The sequence below is a fragment of the Pyrus communis genome, chromosome 3 (genome assembly GCF_963583255.1).
Source record: "Pyrus communis chromosome 3, drPyrComm1.1, whole genome shotgun sequence".
NCBI lineage: Eukaryota > Viridiplantae > Streptophyta > Magnoliopsida > Rosales > Rosaceae > Pyrus > Pyrus communis.
The window spans coordinates 6,589,566-6,610,967 of NC_084805.1; the positions used below are offsets into that span (position 1 = coordinate 6,589,566).

Sequence of the window (21,402 nt, forward strand, 5' to 3'; positions counted from 1 at the left end):
AGATTAATTTATGTTAATATATTAATTCTTTGTTAAAAGATAATAAGTAGTTTTTTTTTTTTGAATAAAGAGAAACGATAATAATAAGTAGATTTATTGGATCTAAAAAATGCATGAAAGTAGAAAACTTTTATTTATCTCTAATATTTTGAAAACTATAAATAAATATAAAAGAAAAAAAAAAGTGAAAAAATTAATACTGAATTTAACCTAATAATCATGCTCATTATAAGGTTAAGTCCACCATCTTTCTTTTAATTTAGATAATATCCTTAAAAAAATATATATATATAAAATAAAAAATAAAAAAAAAAAACCTTTAAATGTTCATGGCAAGAAAGGCCCTTTCTCATTCAAATACTTTTTTATTAGACAAATCCACAGGCTCACAGAGAAAACTTGCACAACGGGCAGCCTCTAACCCCGTCCCGTTTGCTTCATAACTTATCCACCCAATAGTTGAACGCCACGTACCGAATTCCACAACGGACGCGGCCTGGCCTCCGTTTGCTTGGAAACCACACTAGCTAGAGGCGGTTCCCCCTTTAGCAGCCAGCTATAAATACAACACCCCATCTCTCTCTGCGAATAAGCTTTCGACTTGCTTTCTTCGCGATCAGAGGTACGTGCAGGTTCTGAATCTTCGCTTTTTATTCAATCTTTTATCACCTAATATTAATCTTAATTGTTTTGCCAGAAATCTTTACTTTTCTTTTCTTAATTTTTCGAATCAGAAATGTTTTTGCTGTGATCATTAGCATCTTTACCAGATTAAATCTATGTTTAGCTTAATTTTGAATTGTTAATATCTCTGCCCTGATTGTTTTACCAGTTGTTGTACGGTAGACTGGTATGTTTTCCTATGGTAGTTTCACTGTGGCATTTCGTCAAACACTTGGTGTGCGGTTTCTGTATCCATAATTGTGTAGCTCAAACATACTTTCCTCATATTTTATGTGGTAAATTTTGTGCAATTATTATGTGTTGTAATCAGACAATCAATATGGACCGTAAATTCAACAAAAATCCACCTGATTACTGTCTGATGTTATGATATCATGGGTATTGGTTTTTAAGTAATCTTAATTATGTGATCGGTGAGGGAAGATGATTGTTCTTGATCTGAATAAGATTAAGAACTCTTTGCCTTTACATGGACGTGCTCCTTTTTTTTGTTTAAATTTCGGAAAGAGACGTCCCTGCTGCACAGATGTGATTGTAGAGGTTGTGGGATATTGGGGGTCTAAAACAATAATCAACCTTTGAATCTCATATTAGTGCGAGCATAAGAAGATAAAACGAACTAGCCCACAGAAAAAGTTAACTTTTTGGAAGCTTTTATTTTACATTGGTCATTAGTGAGAGACGTATAACTCGAGTGGTAGCAATTAGGGTTCTGAGGCCATCTGAATGCTTTCATGGTGCTTTTATCTTCTTATGTAATATTTACTTGAAAGTTGTTTGGTCCTAATTTCTTTTCCCCTCACATTTATCTGTTGTTTGCACGAAATATCAATACATTCTTTCCAAATTGCTTGTTATGCCAATATATGGATCCAGCTGCTCTGATTCTAATTGGTTACAACTGAAAAGTTTGAATCAGTGTGCTTTTCATTTGTATTTCGTTCTGTTTTGTATGTTTCTGGCACATAATTATGAACCAGTTATTGCATTTATGGTGTGTTTTTAAGAATTGAGAGGCGTTGATTCTGCTTCATTTTTCTACCCTGAATATTGATGATATAACTGAATTTGTTGAAGTGACTTGCTGTGACTAGTCCTTGGATTTAGTTTGAAATGGATCGGTTTGCATTATTTTAAATTTGAAGGCCATCTGTCGTCTGTCTAGATCTTTTATAACGAATGACTTGTGTCTCAGGTGCTACTGACAATGGAATCACAGAAAACTCAACAAGAGCCATCACCTGCTACTGCAAACCCAGCCGCCACTTCATGTCGAAAGAAGAAGAACGAACAAGCCACTTTCTTGGAGGATTTGAAGGATCATATTGATGATTTTGTAAATGCATCTATGGATGAACACAAAACTTGCTTCAAGAAGACCATGAACAAGGTTTGTTCCCACTTCAAATTTAATGCTAATACAACCTATCCGCAACTGTTTTTGTTGCTCAATAGGTTTGCTTCTGTTTCTGACTCAATAATTTTGCATTTGTTTTCAGATGTTTGGATTGTCAAAGATCGTCTCTGAGAGGAGCGCTGACACCAAGGAAGTTGAGAGTACTCTGCCCCTTCAAACCACAGTGGCAAAATAGGACATCTTCTCTTGCGTTTTATAGGCATATATCTTGAGAACCAAACTTTGCTCCTGGCCTTAACCAGTTAGATTCTTGTGATGTGTAATTTGTTAAAATTGTGGTACTGCACTTTCATTTTGACCAGTACGAAAACTAGAGTTTGTAGGTTAAGTGGCGACTATTATGAACTCGATTACCTAGTGTCAACACCGATGTTACTTCTTGTGATTTACTCTGCTTTGCTATTCGGGTAGTTTTTAGTATGTAGTATGAGATTGCACAGGAGTGCATTTGTATAGCGAACTATGGTTTTGGTCCTTGTAATTCGGACGAAGTTCCATATTTGTTCTATTAGTTTCAGTTGCCGCAATTTAAACTCCATAGTTTACGTACTGTTGTACCTCAAGGACAATGAAATAACTCCAATTATTTTAATTGAATTAGCACGTAAGGGTCGATTGAACCTGTTGGAGGTGTGGAATCCCCATGCACCTACTTGGCTTGACGTGCTAATTACATTGAAAAAGTGACGAAACCAAGCCAATGTTCTTGAATTGCAGCACATATAAACCAAACTCATACCTTTTGTAAGCTGTGCTTCGGGGAAGTTTTGGTCTATAGTTGGCCTCTATGGTGTTGGATGTCAGTTGTTCGAGTCCGCTAGCCTTCAAACACAAGCAGACACTAGATATTGTGGACAACCCCGAGGGCCGAGACCCGTCGATGTTTTGAATCTCCGTCAATATAGCTCTGGTTGATTCAGGTAAGAACAAAAACATCACTTGATCTCTAATTCAAGTAAGAACCACATCAAATCGTCCAAATGGTTAATTTTGTTTGTTAATTTAGGTCAATTGGTTTTCAAGGCTCGTGAAACTTGTAATGGAACAAGAACAACATCTGACCAATTGTGATTATGAATATACGAGGCAAATAATTATCTCATTGGTTGTAATTGGGGTTAGGTTTTAAGTTCCCTGTTATTTCTAAAATGTCTCCTTGAATCCAATCATTTCAGTATATTTTAATTTTATCTTTTTAAACAAAGAAAAGGGTGTTATACGTTATGAGGAATGCTAGCAACCTTTTGACTTGAATATTTTCGGTTCTTTTTCTCATTTTGTTATGTTGCTTGATAACCACAACCATATACTTTCTAGATTACTCTTTAAAGATAATCTATGCAAAAAATTAACTAAAATCGGAATGGTCTAGTTATCTAATGTTATCCAATAAATAGATGGACAATGTTTCTCACTCAAACACTGAAATTGTGATAACGTTAATTGAATGGTTAAACGATTTTTTTATTTAGTTGACTTTTGCAGACTTAGTCATTAAAGAGTGATCTAGAAAGTAGACAGCTTCCATCATTAACATTGTAGAGTAAGAGAAAAATTGAAAAGATAAAAATGAGAAAGTTGAAGTGAAAAATTTGCTAGCATCCCCATTTATCAATGTCAGTGAAATAATAGAAATGTATTTTAATGGAAACAAATATATGAAGCTTTTGTATAAAAAATATATATATATATATGTGTGTGTGTGTGTGTGTGTTTGAAGCTTTAGGGCATATTCATTGACATTTTGAAAAACAAAATTCGTTTTATGAATACAAAAAGGAGTGAAAAATGTGTTTGGCATTATATTTTGTGAAAATAAACTCAGAAAATAATTTTAACTTAAGTTATATAGAACATCAAATTGATGGTTCAATTGTTTTTTAATAAAAATAGTATACAATAAAGTATACATTATTAAAAAAAATTAGAGTTTTGATAAATAAAATAAAATAAACTATATATATGCCACCATTATCGTCATTATTGCCACCACTACCACAACATTCTTCATTGTCTAACCATCATCACTATCAACACCACCATCTTTGACACCACTACCTCCCACCACCATCGTATTATCCACCGCCATCACTCCCATCCCCATGGGCATCACCGCCTCCACCATCTCACCGTTGCGGCCACCGCCACCATCGCCACCATCACCACCATCTTCTACCACAATCACCTCACTCTCTACCCTATTTACCCTCACAATGGCCTCCATCAATTCCACCATCTCTACCACCATCATCCCAGCCGCTACCTCTCAACCACCATATTCACAATCATCCCTCATAATCATTGTTAGCACAACTATTATTTGCCACTATCGTACCCAACACAGCCACCACCACCACCATCACTTCATCCACCATTGCCCCTTACCCCACTATTGCCACCACCTATATTCCACCACTACTAAACCTCCACGGTCACCACTACTACCACCACACCAACTGCTATTGCTACTAACATCACTTTCATCGTCTCAACCACAATCACTACTAAACATGAATTCATATTGTTTTGACATTTTTGATATTAGTACCAAACATGATTTCAATGTTTTCATTTTTAAAAATCATTCTTGGATTAAACTATCAGACTCATTCTCATATCATAGAAATGCAAATTGTATTTGTTTTACAAAACGGCTCCTCAAAAATTGTTTTGTAAATTGATATCGGACGAACCCTTAATGTTTCCTTTTTTGCTATAAGAAGAATGTACCGAATAGTAGATCTTTGGGGAAAAAGAAACAGAAAACCCTAGTGCGCCCACTCCCTTTGGGTATGTGGGAAAGCGGCAACCCTCCCTTTCGTTCTTGCTTCCTCCATGCTTCCCACTTGCTTCCTTCTTTCCCTTTCTCGTCATCTCTTCCCCGTCTTCCTCTCCTTTCTCTCTCTTGCCTTCCTTCCCTAATGGCTATACTATTCCATCTCTCATTAATGGTAGCTTGCCTCATCTTTCCAAAGATGATGGCATGGCCCATTTATCCACTGATGGTGGGTCCCCTCAATCACCGATTTTCGGTGATGGTGGGCTTAAGATCAGCCTATATTGGGCTTTTGATCCGTTTATTTTCAGTTTTTCGCTTATCTATTGGAGATTTTCATTATACCAAATTAGCCCCAAAGACATATAAAATCCCTAATCTTTACACATTACTAAGCATAACTACCTGGTTGAGGAAGGGACAGTCGTCGCACAAAGGCAAATACGGTCGTCGGAAACATTGGGCGGCAAAGAAGACGTCGCACAAAGCTTTTGACGTCAAACATTGCGCGACGAAGGAAAGTGCTTCATCGCGCGAAATGAATGTTGCATGAAATAAAGAGCAACGAATAACTGTTCGTTGCGCATGATACTCTGAGCGACGAAACTGGGGTTCGACCACCAGACCCTTGTGTGACGAACATAAGGCCGTTGTAGTAAGATTTTAAAATTAATTTTTTTAAATAATTTTTATTTATTTTTTCCTTTTAAATGTTGATAATATTGTTCAATGTATAAATTAATTTAATGAAATTTAAAACACAAAATGTCAAGAAGAATATTGAATTAAAAAATTATTGAAAATGTACATACAAAAAATGTACATACAACGGAAAGAATTATTTTAAAACTTGAAAACAATTAAAAAAAAAAAAAAACTAGAATATGTAGTCGTCCACGTCACAATCACCTGCTGGTGGTATTGCTGCTGTGTTAGGGGCTGGGAGGTCGTAGCTGTTACGGCAGTGGGCTGGGAGGTTGTATCTATTATGGCGGTGGGCTGGGAGGTCGTTGCTAGAGGTGGTTCAACGTCAGGGAATCGAAAGCTAGAGATTTAAAGGGTGAGACGAATTTGGTTCATCAAACTGCTTTGGGCCCCAAATTGAGACTGCTGAGCGATAATCTGCTCCTTTAGGTCCACCACTTCAGATGTCAGTGATTCGATCTCTTCTGGTCTCTGCTTGGAGGATAAGGCAGCCTACGACCGAGGGTCTAATCGAGTGTGTCCGTCATGATCTGAAAACCGGCATCTTCAGGGGGAAACACCTCCTCGATCGGGGTTTCTGGGGAAGCTGGGAAGCCACCTCCTCTAGAACAGTCTGGCCGTTCTTCACCATGGTGGACTAGAAAAATGAAATAAATAAATTAATTTTAATATAAATGTAATTAATATTAATACTAATTGAATATTAAAAAATTGGAATAACTTACATGAAGTTGCTCCGTCAGCTCATTCCCGGGCCCAACATACACATTCATGAACATGTCAATCTCAGGAAACTTTGACCCACCTGAACAAAAAAAAAAAAAAAAAAAAAAAAAAAAAAAAATATTAACACATAGATTACCAATTGTGTAATAAAGAGTAAAAGAATGAAAACTTAAAATAAATCTACGGTTACCTTACGTCGCTCCTCCAACCTATAAGAGAAGCGTCGTGAGCTGGAGAGATGAAGAAGTTTCTTCTTCAACCGATTGATCGAGTTTGCCTTCACTCTTTTTTTTGTTGAATTAAAAAAACTAAATTAAAAAAACGTATTAGTTTAGATATTTATAACAAATTACTAAAAAAATTAAAATATTATTTAAAAATATAAAAATTTTGATTGAATATTATTGAAATATATATTATACTTAGGAGGTATTTCTCGTCCTGAAAATGGCCGCAGAGCCACTCCTATTCATCCCGGCAGTCCACTAACGCTATACGGCACCCAACTGCTAGAGCGACCTCTGGACTGTCATATTTCTCATAATGCTTGTGGAGGTTGTTCTTCCATTGAGTGAACCTACCAGCACAAAGGTTGTTGATGTATTGGTTTTGATTGGCATCAAGGTTTGTGAGCTCATAGTGATGCTGCAAAACTTAATAAATAAATAGCAGTTAAAATTTATAATATTTGTATACTTTAATAAAAATTTAGTATTTGAGGTTGAAAATACTTATCGATAATTCACGAAGAACAGCTTCCTTGACTTCAGGTGGGATAACTTTCCATGACTCCCACAGAAAGGGGCAATGATTCCTGATAATCGAGCTAATGTCGCTGGCTAACGCACTATGCTGCTTCTTTGTTGCAGCCGCACGATATCAAGGATCCCACGTAATGGTGATTTTCTCAGTCGCTGGCCAACGCACTGGTCTGTGATGTCTTCAGAAGTCTACATGGGCCCCCGTTTTTTTTTTTTTTAACTACCAAATAAACAAAGTAAACATTAGACGAATTCTATTTTCTACCGAAAATTCGGCAAAACCTCCCTTAAAACCATAACATTTCATAAAACCTACAAAGAATATAACAACAAAAACGACACATCCACCCAACAATTCAAATAGTTTATACCAATTGGGGACTTTCAAACAAAATTTACAACTCGTATCAAGTGTTTGCACTTCTAATTGCATCAGTGGCCATGAATCTGTGAAGAGACTACACACATATTGGATTGCACATGTAATTACCTAAGTTGAGAACAATATCAATGTGAGTATTCTCATCTCTTTGAAATTTTAACGCACCATATTCGTAACTTGAAAAATATACTAAAGATTTTCACTAATGAGAAAATAAAAGAATAAGAAAGATAACTTTTTAAGAGTGTAACCAAAGAATGTATCTACCAACTTTTTGTAAAGAAGATTGCGGATTTTTTGTCATCCACCAATAGATTTCAGTATCCTGGTTGATAGTATTTTGTAACTAATGACTTTTTATGAACCTACTTGAGAATCCAAATAATTTAAAAGTTTGATTTTCACAACAACCAAAAAAACTTTCAAAATTTCGATTATACTATGAGAAAGATGCATTACCTATCTGGGACCCCTCTCCATGGATAGAGGAAGCCTCACCAGATTGCTCAGCCTCCTTAGAACTCTGGGGCCGTTGATGAGTCTGCCGGGCGCTTAATACATGATGCGTCACCGAAGAAGTCAATGACGCAGGAGCTGTGCACACCATTGGACCGAAAGCGTGACCGGAGGGACACCAGTCGTGCCCACATCAGGTGGGGAGGTGGTAGCAACACTACCTATTGGAGGATGTGTCTGACTAACCCTATTAGCAGCCCGACGGTTTGAAATTAAGTTTGACATCTACAAAAATAATAAATAAAAAAGTTACATTCTACTACTGTGACCTTTTAATAGCCAGGAAGCTAGAGAGAATAGAATATGGCTAAGAAAAGTGGCAGAAATCATGAATACCAGAGATTTACCATCAAACAGAAAATGAGAGACTGACATCTACAGGAAGTCGATAATGATTAGCATTTACTAATTAATCTGTTTTGGATATACTAAAAAATATCCTAACCTTGAAGCAAAATAAGATATATCTTTTCACCCTTAGATTAATTAGTTAATCTGGTTTGGATACATCGTATTTATGGAACATGCCATGCAACTTGCAAGGAATCGATAAATGATGGAAGAGGGCAAACATGTGCTTATTCTGTATGAAGGTAAGGATGAATATGTGTGTGTGCGCGCACGTGCATGGCTTAGGATTGTAATTGAACTTTTGATTCAAGGCCTTGTATATTGTTCATAAATGGTCGATTTTGTGCTTTAACTCTTTACATGTTTTTTATGGCATGCTTTCTAACTTGGAATGAGAAAATTCATGAATTGGGGAATAGAAATGGAAATAAATCTAATCCTAGTGTGTTCAAGTAATGAGAAACTTATGAATACCGTGTGGTGGTAAACACAAAGAACTTCATGAATGAGAGTAATTTCATGATGTTATTCTGCATAATACTTGCATCTATCCCAGCTGACGAATGAGTCCTTAAATTTTAGGTTTATTTTTGGTTTGTTCTCCATATTGTTCTGATAATTTGATTCTTTACAACCTCTGTGCATATTTTTCACTTAATTATCATGAGAACAATTCAACATATAGTGGTATCATTACATTCAGAGAACAACACATATTACATTTAGATATTATTAATATGTGTTTGAAACTGATGCCACAAATTACAATTTTGGAAACTTCTAAGAAAAAGAACTTAGTAAGGATGCAAGTGACTCATAAGTTGGATGAAAAACTTGCAACCTTCTATTTCTCTCAGCTTCAATGGAAGATTCATTCACACTGACGTTACTAAATATCTGAATTTCAAGGCTGTAGATGGTAGTTTCGTGTATAACAAAGGGAAGGTGTGATTCCTAATAATTTCCAAGTTCACTAAGTGCATATTCATGTATCATCTAAATGACATATATGGAACTACTAATTGATTAATACCATTAACAAGAGAAAGGTCTGACCTTAACGCTATACCACGTACATATATATAAACTCCATATATTTTTACATATTAGACCTACTTCTATATAAAGCAACTAGATTTACCCTGCATCCTGCCCAATTCGAAAACCATCACCCAATATTCTCAATTTGAAAACCATAACCCAATATTCTCAATTCGAAAACCCTAACCCAAGATTCTCAATTCGAACTCTAAATCCCTGACCCAGGATTCCCTAAATGTTCTAATAAAACAATTCAACAGAAAAAATGAAAAATTGCACTAATAAATAATTGAATTAAGGGATACTGGGTGCTTACCTAGTAATGTTGTTGTGGCGGTGAGATGGTGTGGTGTTGGAGTGCGGCGGATGTGAAAGGGAGAGTGATAGAGAGACAAAGAAACAGAGAGAGGGAGAGAGGGAGAGATTGAGATAGTGAGTGATGAGAGCGAGAGCTAGAGAGAATTGAGAGAGAGAGGAGAGTGAGTTCGGACAGAATCGAGAGAGAGATAAAATTGAGCTTCACATGCAGAGAATAAGAAAAAGATAGAGAGAAGAGTGAAGGCGTCGAAATAAAAAGGTGCCCAATTTTGGCAAAAAAAATCAAATTTTTACATGTTTGAGTGACGAGGGTCTTCTAATTTCGTCGTGCGACCAATTTTTAAATATTTTTTTTTTTAAATATTTGTGAAACAAACATTTTCAAAACGTCGTCGCACATATTTGTAAATTTAATTAATTTTTTTTGTTTAATTAATTTTTTACAAATTTTAAAGGAAACTTTTGTTTGTATACAAAATGAATATCATTACATTTACATCACAAGTTTTCATTAATCCTCGTTTGAACTAGAATAAATATCATCACTTTCGTCAGATTCAACTCCCATTCCTCCTCTTCTGTAGGCACGTCAACATCGTCGTTCACGCGCTCGGGTGCATTATATCCTAGTAGATCCCCGAGGTCAATCATAATGGAGTCGATTGGTATTTCGATTTCGGGACCTTCAGGGGGGCGTTTGTTTGCCCTCACTAAGTTGGACTGGACTGGACTGGACTAGCTATTAGTCCAATACTGTGTTTGTTCCATGCTGGGACTAACATTAATGAGACTAAAGGAGACTAGCATGGACAAAACCCTTCACTAAGAGGTCTTAGCGAGACCCCCCAATAACCATGGGACTAGCTAAGACTATCCTCTCTTTCTCGTCCTCGTCATGCTCAACGACCACTCCCGATAGACTCCTCGTCATCTCCGGTCACCTAGATCAATCATTAACTTTCCGACTTTCTTTCAGATCCATTTCACAACCAACTTTCATATAAAATATACCAAATTGAAGCTGGGAGTGACAAGATTACGATTTTACCTGAATCAAGGCTAAAATGTGGTCGAATGTGGCCGGAAAATGGCCTGGAAGTCTCGGCCTGTTTGGGCTTCTTCAAATCCATGACAGATTCGAGCATTCAAAGCTAAGATCTCGGTCCAGGGATGGTGATGAATTTTTTGGCGGTGCTAACTTCATCCAATTTAATGAGGGTTGGCCGGAAAACACATCGGGAAACCTGCAACTCATCGGGAAAATTGAAGCCGTGAGGTTCCGTTCGAACAACGCATAGCTAGAGAGGGAGGGATGACAGAGAAATAGAGACTTGAATCAATAAGGAGTTTGACCAGGAATGAGAAAGAGACATGAATTGAGAGGTCTAAGAGGAAAAAAAGAGGGAGAGGGTGAGACGATGAGAGAAGAGGAAAAGAGTGGGACGGAAATGGTAGGAAAAGATGGAGAAAAAGATAAGATCATAATAAAATATTAATAATTTATATATTAAATAATATAATATTAGAATTTGTTATTATCCAGCTTCTTAGTCCAATACTGCACCAAACGCTTCACTAAGTTAGTCCAGTTTAGTCTAGTCTAAGCCAGTCCAGCTTAGTCCTTGAAGCTAATCCAGTCCGAGATAGTCCGGCGCAACAAACGCCCCCTCAGCTACCTGATTCGATTCTTGTACAATAGTCATATCCCACAGTGTATCTGCACCAAGATCTGTTGAAGTCTCCAGTTGTTGGTTAGCAACGTCACCATAATCGTCCTCGTTAGCAGTATCGCGGTCTGGAATATCATACAGCCCTCTGTGCTCAATCTTCTGAACTACTTTCAATCCTCTCCTTCCTTTAGGGTTATCTATATAGAAAATTTGTTGGCCATTGTTGCCAAAATTTAGGGTCGTTATACCAATATTTTTTAGTGTTGATTGATAGCAAGCCATCGTCTCACTTAACACCTCTAACCCTACGTGGGTTTGTATCAAACCAGTGACACTTAAACAGGATAACTTGACACCGGTATTTGTAAAGAAATTGCACAACACTTGTCAGTTTTCCATAGAAATCAATGTTTGCATTGTCGCTCGCACCTGGGACATGTACCCCACTATTTTGCGTACACAGCATGCCATCGCGATCAGCTACCAAAAACTTGATGCCATTTACGTGACAACTGGAGTACAATTTTATGCTTAGGGGCCCAATAGCCAAGTTGTACAATTCTTCAATGTAAGCAGCGAATTCTTGTCCTTCAATTTCTTCACCTTAATTAATGATAAAAGTTGACGTGTTAGTTTACCATTTACAATTATGCAAATAATCCAAAACCTGAACCACTTACATTTCATGAATCCAACGAGGAAACAATTCATGGTGCTTCTTGGCATATAAATGTTCACGAAACCAACGAAGAAACAATTCATGGTGCTTCTTGGCATATGAATGTGAGGGATGTTCCCGCTTCATCAACTCTTCATGCTCATCTAGGTAGGTAATTGTCTTGTCACAATTGTTAAGTACAAACCAATGTGCTACCTTCATGTCCATTTTGTTAAACAACTCCCCTGTAATTGGTTCACTAAAGGGTCATGCAATTTGGGCAAAAGCAGAAAGCTTTTCACTTCTCACACCACCGTCATTATTGCGTTGTTGTCAGTTCAACATAGCCTTAACATCTTGTAGGTATATTGCACAAAATGTAAGCAGCTCAAATGCGACCCATGCCTCCACGATTAATCTTTTGGGCTTTGCCCTGTTTTGTACGCTTTTTATATCGGATACATCTATCGATAGTTGATGGGTCCGGCTAGAAGTGCCTCATTTGGCAAGTGAATCATGACGTGGATCATGCTTGTGAAGAAATCTGGAGGAAATATTTGTTCAAACTTGCATAACACTTCAATAATATCGTTGCACAACTGTTTAACATCGGACTTGCGCAAAGATCTTGCAGTTAATTTTGAAAAATATCTCGTCAACAACATAATCGGCTTCACCACATCTTCGGGCAAGAGGTGTCTAATTCCCACTGGAAGAACGTATTGAAGTATAACATGACAATCATGACTCTTGAGGCCTGAAAATTTTCCTCCATCCACGTTTGCACAACGGCTAATGTTTGAAGCATACCCATCCAAAAACTGTACAGAAGATAGAAACTGCAAAAACTTTTTCCTCTTATCCGGTTTCACCAAAAACAATACAAGCTTCTTTTTGGCTATGTCTCCGTCCCTCGTCATCCATAAACCTGGTCTAATGCCTATTTTTTCCAGATCAATCCAAGCTTTTATTGTGTCCTTTGTTTTTCCCTTGATGTTTAGTATAGTTCCGACCAGTGTATCAAACACATTTTTCTCAACATGCATTACATCGATGTTCTGTCTCAATTTTAATTTCGACCAATATGAGAGCTCGAACAACCTCGTCTTATGTGTCCAGTTCAGATATGTGTCTGGTCTTGTTTTACGGATTTGCCTAACGGAGCAAAATCCTAATGATTCACCTAAGCCAAAATTTCATCTCCGGACTATTCTCTGGGTCTTGGCTGAATCTCTTTGCCGTTGAAGACGGCTGTCTCATTCTGACGCCATTCGTGGTCCCACTGTAACCATATACGATGCCTTAGGTAACAAACTTTTCCCATGTGCCAACCAGACATTGTGTTCTCTTTGCAAACTAGGCATGCATAATAACCCTTAGTGCTCCACCCAGACATCATAGCGTACGCAGGAAACTCATTTATAGTCCACATCACTGCTGCTCTCAAAATGAACATCTTCCTGGTAGATTTGTTGTACGTGGGAACACCGTTTTCCCATAATTCTTTTAGTTCATCGACCAACGGTTGTAAATAAATACCAATAGACATGCACGGATCTTCGGTTATCAGCAATGTCATTTTCATATATTATTTTTTCATGCACTTCCAAGGCAGCAAATTATACGAAATTGCAAAGATTGGCCAAGTGTTGTGATTTTGGTTTAGAACCTCGAACAGATTAAACCCATTTGTCGTAAGTCCTAATCTAACGTTCCGGGGCTCACGTGCAAAATCGGGGTATAGCCGATCAAACTTTTTTCATGCCTCTCCACCTACAGCATTTCTCATAACATCGTCATCCACTCGTCTATCCTTATGCTACCTCATGTCACTTTTAGTGTGCGTCGACATATACAATCACTGCAACTTGGGCTTTAATAGGAGATAACGCATAAGTTTTTATGGAATCTTCGTTGTTCTATTCTGAGGTCATTTAAACCGTTACTTATTACATACAGGGCATTTATCCAATGCTTCATTCTCTTTGTAGAACAAAATGCAATTATTTTTACACGCATAATTTTTTTCATATCCCAATCCAAGATCACTCAGCACCTTCTTTGCACTTTTATGATCTTTAGGGGGCAATTGTCCTTTGGAAGCATCCTCTTGAAAACCCCCAAAAAGTAATTAAAATACTAGTTCAACATACAAAACTTTATTTTGCCATGCATCAACTCAACAATGGCCGTGAGCACCGAAAATCCTTTGCAACCGAGGTATAATTTTTGCTTGGCACTTTTGAATAGGGTTTCATATTTTTCAAATGCTTCACTGTCCATGGTGGGAGGGACGTCATCTTCTACTTCCTTATGCGTATTCGAACTAGCGTTTGGAAAAACATCATCGGTAAGGTCCACAATTTGTTTATTTGGGTCCACAACAAATTCAAATGTCTCCACTGCTCATGTAATGTGTGAGGATGAAGCATGTTGTATTTGTTCTCAATGATGATTCCATGTAGTATAGGTCTCCATCATCCCATTTCTGGCTAAATGGTGTCAAACAATTTCAAAATAGTCAATCATTAAGTTGTTACACTTTCTACAAGGACACCGAGTTTGAGTTGAACCGGTTATTCCATCCAAACAATCATCAGCACATCTGTTAGGATTATGTATCCACTGTTTGTCCATATCACCTGCAAACATACAAAATTTACAAGAGTTACAACAACTTCAATTATGACATGTCACCTTAGGCCTCTGGTATAGGTCCTATCACAGTCGAGCATGCATAGTTACGTGCTGTAATTTATGGTTCCAAGTGCACGACGTAGATACAAAAAACTACGATGCACCCAAAGAACACAAAGAGATGCTACCAAATTTCTCACGTTCAAACTCTAATGCATGAACCACAAAATACAACATGTAACTATGCATTCTCAAATTGTTCAAAATTTTGGGACAATTAAAGAATTAATTGGATCACAGTCATACTTTCCCATCCATTCGCAAAATCCAATTAATTCTTAAACGAGAAACTAAGCTCATATGAACATTGCAAACCATTTTTTTGTACATCCATACAAAAATGTTTGCATACAAATATATAAACTCACAACAATTATAAACTACATACAACACAATTTAAATGAATGAAAATTAAATAAGTTAGTTAAGAAAATATACCTCCGAGATTAACGGCAACACATGTAAAACAGCTGGAAATTCCAGCAAGAAGGCAAGTGCTGCAATTATTTTGCAGCTTCTGCCTTCCTACATTCTGGTTAAATTTAGTAAAGTGAAAAGACTTTGCGAGATGAAAGCACCATCGTGCAAAACATGGTGCTTCCACTTTTGGCGCCATCCAACTACGCTTTACCATGTTTTTTTATAACACTTTGCACGACAAATAGTCTTCAATTTTTTTCAAAACCACATAAATACTTAATAAATCAAGAACTTGTTTCATTAAACCATTTGTGCATAATTAATTAATATAAATATTTATTAAAATGCATTAATTTTATTCAAAATAAACATTAAGTACATATTTAAATTAAACCGTTCACAATTAAAAACTTCTAATTTAGATCTCATTATTAAATAAGCACTAAAATTAAAATAAAAAACACTATTCTACTCCTCTGCCGGTAGTTCTGGTTCTCACTTTAGTTCAGCCGTACATTGATTATCAAACTTCCACTCCCAAAAATGAGACTTGAACATGTTGTCGATTGCCTTCATCAGGTTTGGGTTACTTTTGTCAATGTCCCAATTAGGTTGTCATGCAAAAATTAATAAATTAAAATCTCACTATTATATTAAATTTAACAAACATAATTATTATTTAACTAATAACTTAACACATAGCTAACTCATCAATCAAGTGCATCTTCAGCTCCTCGGAGATGGCTCTCTAAGACTCCCGATTCACAGCACATTTGTCACGCACCAATACTACAACATCGGAGTAGAAGTTGGTGCACTTATCTAACTTCACAACCCCTATTAATTCGTCAGCAATGATTTGGTAACATCTCTGAACATAAGTGCGCTGGACCCGTACCGCAACTCTTTTTTTTTTGTCTATCAACAAAATATATATTCATAAAACTGAAACTAAATAAAAACTTTATACAAAATGAAAAATTTACAATCCAAACCTTTCTGGAACCTTTGCCATCCATTGTCATTGATGATCAGGTACCATCGTGGGCCATTGTACCAACAATCAAAGAACAAATTGATTATAATCTGCAAAATTGTAAACCATTTCCGAAATGAATTGTGAAGAATAAGGAGAGCAGAATCGCATATTTATAGGAAGGCTAGGGACTTTGCGAGATGAAGCCTTTGTCGTGCAAACATCTACACTAAATACGGTTTTGATTCCTCTGATTCACATTCACTGAATGCTCTGATCGAAAAACTAAAGAACCTGCGTGACGAAGCCTTTGCCGTACAAGGTTTTTTTCGTCGCACAAAACATATAGATTCGAAATATGGTGGTAAAGTTAACCGTGTTTTTTGCGCCATTTGCACGACAAAACTTTCATCACGCAAATTTTTTAGCGACAAACATAATTGATTGTAATTATGAAGTATACGTAAACATAGATCTTTAGTATCTATATTTACGTAAACTTCATAATTACAAACAAATATTTTGTTATAATATTTATTCTAAAAATAATTAAAAACTTAAATAAATTGAATTAATCCATGCAATTATTTAAACAACAAAACATGAATTAAAGCCTAATTAAGTCCAAATACATAACCTCTAAAAAAACCTTAAAGTTAAATATTGTCCTAAAAAACATAAATTTAAAACTACTGTTTCGCTGGTCCTTCATTCCACTCCACGTCATAACGCCACCACTTGTAACCCTTTTCAACTCCTCATCCATCAACTTCATTAACTCTTCGTTCATATCATCAAGAGTATAGTTACACTGTTACACATATATTCAAATAATTATTTCCAACATATAACAAAAAATTTCACAAAATTAATTATGTTCAACATTTGTCACACTTACTAATAATTGATCCATCATCGCCTTTTTCATATTCTCGAGCACATATTTCTAAGAACACCACTCAGCAGTAGGACAATTATTCTGCATTGCTACACCAATCGCATGTGCAAACTCCATATATTGCCTCATATCATAGGGCTTGGAGGGCAGCTCTACTCCCAATTTTTATCCTCCATTCGAGCACAAACATAATTGTGAAGAATAAGGAGAGCTGAAGCGTATATTTATAGGAAGGTTAGAGACTTTGTGTGACGACACCTTTGTCTCACAAACATCTACACTAAATACAGTATTGATTCTTCTGATTCAAATGCACTGAATGCTCTAACTCAAAAACTGACTGGACTTTGCGCGACGAAGCCTTTGTCGTGCAAGTGTTCTGCTGATTCGTATGCACTGAATGCTCTTACCCAAAAAATGAACGAACTTTGTGCGATGAAGCCTTTTGTTGTGCAAACTATGTTGCACAAAAAGGGTCTCCTTCGCTAAAGTAGCACCATTCTTACATGACGAAGCTATTGTTTCATTGTGCAAAACGCACTTGTGCGACGAATTTTGTTTTGTCGCCCAAACATATATTGCACAAATAGTTTTTCGTACTAGTGACAACATCTCATATCTCCCCCTTTGTGTCTCACACATCTATTCTCTTTTATCCTTCCTCCCCTTCTCCCAAAAATCCTCAAATTGCCTACTAGATGCTTGCCTTTGAATGAGAATACTTATTTGGCCATTGTGTTTGCTACTCACTAAGATGAAGGTGTGCCTAACCACTAACCACTTTTGTAGTTTGGGTCTCTGTACCGCGTCCTTCTACGGTTCTATTTGTGTTTTGTCTACTTGCTTTGTTGGTATAGGAATTGTTCCGTTGTTGGTCCTTGGGTGGTGTACATGGTTGCTGGGTTTGGTTGTTTCTTTCTTTGGCTGAGTGTTTTTGGAGATGTTTAATGTATTGTTTATGGATCTTAAATGTAATGAAATTAAGGATTTGCTTTGTTTTTATTTGTGGCTACTTTGTATTTGTATTTTTGTTTTGGAGCCTTTGGTGTTTGTTGGTGCTGAAGGTGAATCCGCGGACTTGAGATATGGAATGGCGAGGTGCATGGTGGCTGTGACGATGACGACTTGTGTCAACGGACTGAGTCTGATTGGGTTATCATATGCTTTGCTTGGGCTTCTTTGCCTTTTTATTCTTATTGCAGCTTATTTTTGTGTTTATCTCTTATAACGTCTTCTTTTATCAATGAAGTTTATGTTTAACAAAAAAAAAAAAAAAAGGGTATCACAATAAAAACATTTATTCCTAGTATTATTTCTATCCATACGTAAACAACTCCATAGGACCATAAAACCGTAGACCCTGAGATGTTTTTGTTTTATCTTCTAAGGGAGGATTAACAAATATTAATATTTCTGAATATGGTAACTTACTGGTTGACCTAAAGTCTAATACAAAGTCTAAACACAAATCAAATGGGCTAATTTTTGCCATTGAGGCAGATGCACATGCATCTCTCATATACCCCGCGTGAGAGGTTGGTGAACAAACCCTCCCCAACTCAATTTAAATCTCAAAGAAGATTGGTTTAGGTGAATGTGTACAATGCAAACTATATTTTCCACTATTATTGCTGGATGTAATTATGCCATAATATATGGATCTTAATTTGTTTTGGTCCAGTACTGTAACATCCCACATCGACCAACAGAGAGAGGGTGATATGCCTTATGTGTACATGCCCACTCTATATAGCACGAGGCCTTTTGAGAACTCATTGGCTTTGGATTCCATCAGAACTCCGAAGTTAAGCAAGTTTGGGCGAGTTTCCTAGGATGGGTGACCCACTGGGAAGTTCTCGTGTGAGTTCCCAAAAACAAAACCGTGAGGGCGTGGCTGAGGCCCAAAACAGACAATATTGTGCTACGGCAGAGTCGAGACTAGGATGTGATAAGTACTCTAGTACCCAACTCTCACCAACATGAGTCTTTTGGGGTATAATATATAGAAGATATTTTATATTGGTGTGCAAGTATTTGAGGCTTGGGGTGTGAATGAACACTAAGATTAAGCTTTGAATAGTTAAAAAAAAAAATGAGGTACTGAAATAATACCATTAAAAAGTTATTAGCACTGCAAAAAAATTATTATGTACACTTTTATAAAAATACAAAGGAATGATGATATTTCGAAGTGTCGATAACTTAAGTTTCCATAAGTGGCCTTTTACTACAGTGGTAGAAAGGAGTTGAGCCCTTGCATGACAATGTGAGTTTGAACCTCAGCTATGGCTAGTCTAACATCTAATTTAACAAAATGTATCGTTCGACCAAAAAAAAAATAATAATAAAAAAAAACAACTTAAGTTTCCTATACTCATACGCAATCATATGTAAGGAGATATATATATATATATACAGACCCCTTCCCAAGAAGGATCCCCATTTTTTCAAAAAAATAGGGAGCCTTCTCCTGACCATTGAATGAAATAGGTGGTTGAGATTAAATAGTTAAGAGAATCTTTCTTTTTCCTCTCTCTTTTCTGGTTCCCGCCTCTTCTTTGCGACACAGAAGCAATACCAAACACCCACGAACAGAGCTTCGCACCGACCAAATCACAGGCCATCGCGAATAAACTTTGAGATTTCAGAGATTTCAGGTATGGGTCTCCTCCTTATTCACTATTTTAGATGATTAATTTGGAATTTGGATTGAACAACTGGGGTTTAAATTTTTCAACTTCTAAACACAATCGAACTCTGCCTCTCGTTCGTCGTAATTTGCGACGTTGATTCTCTCACCCCATTTAGGCTTTTGCTTCCTCAGCTCCCAACAAACTAACCGAATCTATTGAATATTTGACTCAAAGATCCCTGCTTTTTTATCCTATTTATCCAGACCAACCAAAAAAGTCTCCAATTTCCAGTTTCGATTTTCCAGCCGACCTAGAGGGAAAATAGCCTCTATTACGTTTTGATTTGGGATGTCCAAATTTCTATTTGTAGACAAACAGGGAAACAAATCCAAAGTGTGATTCGCTCAGCTTATAAGGTTGAAAGACAAGCAGCAGGTATGCAAAACCGTTTTTGACTCTAGAGTTTGATAACATTAAGCACGTAAAAGAGGAGGCAAATGAGACATTTTGCTTCTGTTGCTTGAACATTGTTTTTTCATTCTATCAGGTTTGAAAGATATCATTAAAGAGCTTCCCAGAAGAGAAGCAGCTGTGTTTCGGTCACAGGTGAGTTAGTCGATCATACTATTGCACTTAGTTATTTCAAGTTTTGTTGATGCTTTTTATTATTCTTTTTGGTGTGGATGTTTGATTGTGCTAATGTTCATGTTCAAGTTATGGAAGCTAATGACACGGCTATTGAAGTTACGGGAACAGATGAAGTGCCTATTGGAGTTATGGAAGCTATGAAAGCTAATGGGATGGCTATTGAAGTTACGGGAACTGATGAAATGCCTGTTCAAGTTATGAAAACTAATGAAATGCAAGTTCCAATGGAAAATCAGTCAGTAATTGTATCTGGTATTTGTTTTTTCTATCCTCAAGTAACCGATGAGTTCAAGCCTACCATAGGTCAACATTTCGAAACATTAGACGAAGTGCTTGAATTTTACAAGAACTATGCAAAGGAAGCTGGATTTAGTGTCCGAATGCATTCAAGTAAGAAAAATAAGGATGGTGAGATCACGAGAAAGGAGTTTGTGTGCAAAAAAGAGGGAAGTAATACAAAAGAATGGTTGGTGATGAACAAAAGCGTCGTGGATTAACCAAAGAGGGTTGTAAAGCAAGATTGATAGTTGTGAGATCTAAACTTGGTGGGTATGCAATCACCATATTTGAGGAGGGTCATAATCATCCAATGACCTCCCCACGAAGATGCCACTTGCTAAAGTCTTATCGCAAGGTTACTAAAAGTCATAAAATATTAGCTGATCAGCTAGATATGGCAAACATAGCTCCACACAAACAATTTGACATTCTTGGATTGCAGTTAGGTGGAATTGAAAATGTTGGTTGTACACAAGAAGATTTATATAACTATCGAAGAAATGTGCGAAACAAGATGAAGGGGCATGATGGAAAAATGTTGCATGATCATTTTTTGCTAGAGCAAGAAACAAATTCTAAATTCACATTCAAGATTCAAGCAGATGAAGAACATAAGATTACTCAATGTTTTTGGGCCGATGCAAGTTCTAGGCAAGCATACAAGTTTTATGGTAATGTGGTCATTTTTGACACTATATACAACACCAACCGGTATAGTATGATATTTGCGCCGTTCATGGGTGTAAACAATCATGGTCAAACAATCATTTTTTCTGGTGCCTTTCTAAGTGATGAGATGACAGATTCATTTGTTTGGTTATTTAGAGAATTTTTGAATGCCATGCC

At 36.7% G+C, this 21,402-nt stretch overlaps 1 protein-coding gene across 2 annotated transcripts; it reads left to right on the forward strand.

The window, feature by feature from the left end:
* The first annotated feature begins 466 nt into the window (after positions 1-466).
* On the forward strand, positions 467-2,612 carry LOC137729202 (uncharacterized). Of its 2 annotated transcripts, none has more exons than XM_068468061.1 (3): positions 467-622; positions 1,880-2,074; positions 2,184-2,612. In XM_068468061.1, the coding sequence occupies exons 2-3, from the start codon at positions 1,892-1,894 to the stop codon at positions 2,274-2,276; spliced, it is 276 nt and encodes a 91-aa protein (XP_068324162.1). In that variant the 5' UTR covers positions 467-622; positions 1,880-1,891; the 3' UTR covers positions 2,277-2,612. The 2 variants fall into 2 exon arrangements, with proteins under 2 accessions (XP_068324162.1, XP_068324163.1); XM_068468062.1 differs by having other exon boundaries at positions 498-632.
* Positions 2,613-21,402: the final 18,790 nt, after the last annotated feature.